At 40.3% G+C, this 6000-nt stretch overlaps 1 protein-coding gene across 18 annotated transcripts in view; it reads right to left on the minus strand.

Moving 5' to 3' along the window:
* Positions 1 to 4199, minus strand: part of lrrfip2 (leucine rich repeat (in FLII) interacting protein 2) — a 64332-nt gene extending 60133 nt beyond the window's left edge. For 4 of the 18 annotated variants that reach the window (XM_029753269.1, XM_029753271.1, XM_029753268.1 and 1 more), the window contains exons 1-2: positions 3578 to 4051; positions 1826 to 1984 (exon numbers count right to left, since the gene is read on the minus strand). In XM_029753269.1, the coding sequence (XP_029609129.1) occupies positions 1826 to 1909 (84 nt within the window). In that variant the 5' untranslated portion in view covers positions 1910 to 1984; positions 3578 to 4051. The other 14 variants (XM_029753275.1, XM_029753274.1, XM_029753270.1 and 11 more) reach the window with 9 other exon arrangements.
* Positions 4200 to 6000: the final 1801 nt, after the last annotated feature.

Below are 6000 nucleotides of genomic sequence, written 5' to 3' on the forward strand. Positions count from 1 at the left end.
ACCGCAGGGCCACTCGAGAGGCCCCAACAAAATAACGTTGCAGGAATGCTAATTTTATGTTTCTAACAGAAACGACTTCAGAATAATTTGAGATGTGTGTCGACATTCTACATTACCATGGAAATTACTGATCACAATACCAGCCAGCCATTGCGAGTGTACCCATGAGTTTACCAGTCAAATTTCCAGGGTTAGAGGATCCAAGCCTGTTCTACTCTGTGACACTGTGCCATTCTCTTCAGTAGTCCTCTGCATGGCTTATTGCTATCATTACCCAGGATAGCACTGAAACTGTAATATGGACTATGAACTATGACTCACTCAACTCCCACACATTCACTTACAATCAATGGCACAGTAAGTGACTGCCTAGATCAAATACACCCATTCTGATCATCTCTCTAACATTATGATCCTTATGAGGAAAACTTGATAGGCCTACAGAACATGTGGTGAATCCTCCTACTTGGCTGACGGTTTTGCAAGCAAGCTGCTGATATTTTAAGTGACTGACAGCCCAGCAATGTAAGTGGCCTCCGATATGTGGTGGTGATAGCGCAGGCTCAAATTCACAGTCCTTCTCAGCAGGACAGTGATCCGTGTCCAGCACAGGCCGACCAGGCAAGCACTCTCATAGCCTAAGAGAGGATGACTGACCTCATGCAATTACTTTTTTCTGGAGCTTTGTTTGGAGGGGAGTGGTGGTGTGTGACATGTTGGAGAGAGGTTGGCCTTATGGACCCACTGCACACACTCACTTGGCCTCACTGTTCTGTGCACTTCTAGTTCTCTCCACAAAGAAACCCTGATTCATTCAGGACAGGACCTGGCTGGGTGGGTCAGATGACTCATGATTCTATATAACAGGCTTGTATGGTTAAAGACGGAAAATGTAACCTTGTTTTCTGTGCCAAAGTATGAGGCACTACCAAGAAGTCCCCAAGTATGAGGCACTTCACAAGAGCTCAGACAACATTCACTCCCAGTCTATATGAGACCCTGTGTTCTGTTCATCTGCAAGTTAAGCAAGGCAGTCAATCACATGGACTCGTAAATCTATTCTGCTGATAATTTAGGCTTTTTCCACACTGTGGCATAGTTTCATCTAGCCACATAATTATGCAAATACAGCACAATCGTTCTCAAAATAGTAATAAACAATAACAATTACACAACAAATGCATGGTACGATACTATGTACGCTGAGAACAGTTGCACAGCCTCTACGAAAAGGCCAGGAATGCCAGCCGGGTAGTTGAGGAACATGGAATAATCCTGGGACAAGTCATTACAGGCCATCCCACCTTCCTCGCCCCTGCCCTCCATTTTCCCTAAATCTCTTCAAATCAATCCTACTACACCATTGCAAACCAGCTGTCTGCACTCGCCAGAGCAGAGACAACTTGAAGGAACCTGAATTTCCACATTACAAGCACATCTCAGACTAAGCAGAGCTGTGTGTGAACATGTGTCAGGATATGCTTCAGAGGGCCGTTTGCTGCATTCACCTCAGTTGGTGTTGTTAGGTATGGGTTGAGAAGCCTACGTTTAAAGTAAAACATCCAAGACGGCTTGCCATGCATCCTTTCATAAATCATCATCCAATTCAAACTTGTCTTTGACCACATTTTGGGAAATACATGTCTTCAGTGTCACCACAAACAACATCCAATGTGACTTATGCACCAAATCACTTTTGCACTACACATAGGCCAACAATGTGAGGGAAGCTCAGCTAATAACAGTAGTTAAAGATCTTAAACTGAGAAAGAATCACAGAAATGAACTAAAAGCAGGGAGGCTCTGAAATGGATGGTTAACTTACCTCCCGGGCAATGCTACTAAGGGCTTCATCCTCAGCTGAAAACCGGTCCTTGATAGGGGCACGCTTTCTACCTGGTGTCCCCATGGCTTCTGTGCAACTGCAGCTCCACCAACACGTTCAGGGCCAAATTAGAGCAACACAGTGTAGGGGGGAAAAAATCTGAAAAACATGAATGATAGAGGTGGATCTGACAACCCTATCACCTTACATGAAGGCACTAATATTTTACTGAATTGAGATGATCTGATGCCTTGTTTACATTAATAAATCACAATTTCAAGATCAATTGAAGACCACTCCTTGATGAAGCGCTTGGAATCTCAGTATTGAACTATGTCCTTGGACATAGTACAATGTAATGAATAGCATATTATCAAGATGCAGCTGAAACTCAATCAAATAACCCTGAATTGGGAGGGATGTGCAAACTTCCCTGCAAGCACCCACATGCATGTTGTGTGCACACAGAGGAACACACTCACTCAGTGCATTCCTACAAAATAGTCTGCCATTGCCAGAGTGCATTCCTACAAAATATCCTGCCATGGTCACAGATGTCTGGGTCCTATAAGAGTATAACACTTGTGGCTGACATTGGCCAGGTGCTGACAAGCAAGCCATACACACTGACAAACCTGCAAAATATTACAAGTATGAAGTTGTAGAAAGCTCAAGTTGTTCTGTGCGGAATGCAAAGAAAGAGTCAAGATTCTTTCCAAGTCGCCTTGTAAGGTAGCAAAAGTTTACATGTGGTTCACAAACTGACACTAGTTATATCCTTGAATCAAACATTAGCCTACTCAATTATCGCCTGAGGCATGTTTATTGTGTACCCCCTGCCCTTGTAAAGGCCAATTGATACTTGACCTAAATACACAATGACAAGTGAAGATGCATATCTAGCTAGCCATCTATTTTCTTAAACATCGACTAGCTACAGTTGACATTGTTTTTGGGAAATCATTACATAGCTGAAGTTAGCTGGTTACACGTAGGTAAAAGTTCCAGCTAGGCACAGGGCTTGGAGGCTTTACCCATACAGCTTGATATGGTTAGCTATAAATTAATATTTGCTTATATTGTTAGAGCTGTCAAAGTTAAATTACAAATATTTAGCTAGCTATAGGTGTGTGTTCTGACAAAAGTTTAACGTTACCAGCGTCACGTAACGTTAGTGGTTAGCACAGTCAGAAGAAAACGCCCAGATAGGTAGCTAACGTTAGCTGATTCCTTAACTCGGCGGCTATAAGTCCTCCACGATAACACAATTAGGATTGCTAGCTAGCTCAACTTACTAATTATCCATCATTGTGAACTATGGCCCCTTGCATGGGTAACGTTAAAGCATTTTTTTTTATAACTAACTCATTGTTCTGACTCTGTGTGGTTAAACTCTTGAAGCTAAGATATACCTACCTAGCTAAATAATTAAACGCCGAGGGAGCTAACGTTAGTTACCGTTACAGATGGAGACGTTAGCTAAATCCTTCATAACGTTAGCTACAGTAGCTAGTTAACTACCCGGGCGGGGATAACGTTAATTTAGTTATTTTATAGTTAACGCGTTTTCCAACCTAGAAACTTAGCTAGTTAGCTACTTTCCTGGGCTAGCTAACTAGCTAGCATAAACACATTGTCATTGGGAAAGTGTTTGCTTTGGTTTGGTAGCTACCTAGCTAGCGCCAGCTTAGTAGCAAGAGAACCCCATGCCATATTCCCTCAACTTGAAAAGCTATGACCCTGGGCTCTTACCCTTCCGTGGGACCCAAAACATAAAAATGAGGTTTAATTGATTCCTGAGATGTCCTTTCCGGTGTAATGACCCCCAATGCAAAAGAGAAGGCCAATCCCTTTGAGCAGTATAAATTTAGCTGGCTAGCTGGTTAGCCAGCTACTAGCTAGCCAACCCCAATTTCTAATGTGTGACAGAGCAAACTGACACTGCTCTTCACGTCACGCCTTTTCAAAGAGATTCGCCTGGCTCGTAGAAGCTTCTAAACGACGTTGATGTTTCCAGGATTTGCTCTTTCTTCGTCTTGGTTGTTAAAATACTGTACAGTGGTTCCTCCCAAAGATTGACAGTGTTTTTTCATCCAACTGACAGCTGTGAATCAGTGGGAGTGGGGGGTTTCTTTTTACGAGATTCCCTATAAACACGCCACTTCGACACAGCCACGACCGGAAGTGAGTTTTTCGTAGAAGGTTAGGATAATTAAATTAGGAAACGCTCTCCTACCTGCTACGAAATGTCTCTTCCGGTCGTAGCGGTATCGAAGTGGCGTGTTTTAGGGAGTCGTCTTTTTCCTCCACTCTCTCCCCCATGTCCTCTTCACCAGAGAGGAAGAGACGAAGCGAGAGGTTTTACTCAGCCCAAAATCTGTCCTAGAAAATAAGCCCACGAAGTATAATGAAGTGAGGAATTTTGCATGGAGGTCAGAGTGTGGAATTTGGTCAACAAAACATGTAATTGCTAATTTGCTACGTGAGTTTAGTTGAAGCTCATTTACTGAATTTCTATACAATTTAAAAACTAAATAATGCTATTTGGAGAACATAAAAAGAAGCAAAAATGTGCCCATCCGTTATCACATTGGATGCTGTGGCTTTATTCACCTCAGTCGATCTAAGCCTATACAATTAGCTGCTACACATTAATTGAGCACCGGGATTAAAAACTATAATTTAATATGTACAGGGGGAGCTGTTTGCAGAAAAAAGTATTTTAATAACAAAAGGTAAAGAAATATGTTTGCTTTACAGATTTTTTTTTGTATGTGCAGTTTTAAAGCTAATTGCCTGCAATTCTACACATTTGCAGCTGTCAAATCATCTCTTAGCAAAGAGACATTTCTCAAGAAAGAGTCTGGGAGTGGTCTGAGTGGGGAGGGGAAAACCGAAAACTAGCTGTTATTGGCAGAGAGGTTTGGAACTCTTTTAATTGGTCCATTAACTAACAAACCGCCTCAGACCAAACCCCTATCCCACCAAAATAGGCAGAAAGTTTAGGCAGTCTTTTCAAACAGCTCTTAAGTAAAAGGGTATTATCATCATTTACACCATTTCACAGTATTATTCCAACTACATAGTGTGGAAATATATACAACAAAGGAAAAAAATCACGTTTTTGACTGCACTGGGCCTTTAACTGTTTAAACATGATTTTTTTTTAACAACAAATCAATACAGGAAGTACATGTGGGAACACAAGTATATATGAATAATATACAATGGACAATTGGGCTAGGTGGTACAATATCACATTACACAAGGACCTTAAGGGACATATATACACTTATAATTCTAACAGCTTTTTTGTTAGTAGAGTATTTAATTGTCTTAAAATACAGTTAAATTTAGTTTTGTAAGGTAAGAAAATTTGTTTTTTGTTTGTAAATTTACATTTGTGAATATGAAATTTGGCCAAAAGAATAAAGAAATGAATTACATAAAAATGTTTCAGCTTATTTCTATCGTAGGTAAAGAATCCAAGCAGCACAACTCTCCACAATAGTGTAAGATCTTCATAAATGTGTTCAATTATAAATCTACTGATGTCTTGCCACAGTTTTCTTACATGAATACAATGCCAAAAAAAGATGCAACACTGTTTCTGGGTGGTCATTACAAAAGGAGCAATTTGAGTTGATGTTTTCCTTAAACGTCTTCATATAGTGGTTGGCAGGATAATATTTATGAATAATTTTAAAGGAAACTTCCTTAATTTTGTTAACAAGTAGGTATGTGTGTGGCAACATCCACACTTTTTTCCAACATATATTATCAATAAATCCATTCCAATCAGGCATGACATAAGGTATAGATACAACATCCTGCTGAAACAAGGTTCGTATCGCTCTGTTGTTGAATGGACCAAAAGAGAAACAAATCTTTCCTACTGATGAGTCAACAGGTTCAACGGAAGGTAGGCTCTGAGGGTCAGGTCTTGACATGTTCCTGAATAATAAAGCAACACCTGAGGGAATGGCATCTAAAACAATTGCAAAATCTTTAGGTGTTACAGGGACCTTGTAAAGTGATAAGAATTCCTTATAACTGAGTAAAAGACCCTCTGCATTTACCAGTTGGCTCATCAATAGGATATTATTTCGGAACCAATATTCTAAAAACAAAGTAGTATTTTTATACAATATATCCCGATTATTCCGTATATAATA

This window comes from Salmo trutta, chromosome 5, assembly GCF_901001165.1.
Source record: "Salmo trutta chromosome 5, fSalTru1.1, whole genome shotgun sequence".
NCBI classification, from domain to species: Eukaryota; Metazoa; Chordata; class Actinopteri; order Salmoniformes; family Salmonidae; genus Salmo; species Salmo trutta.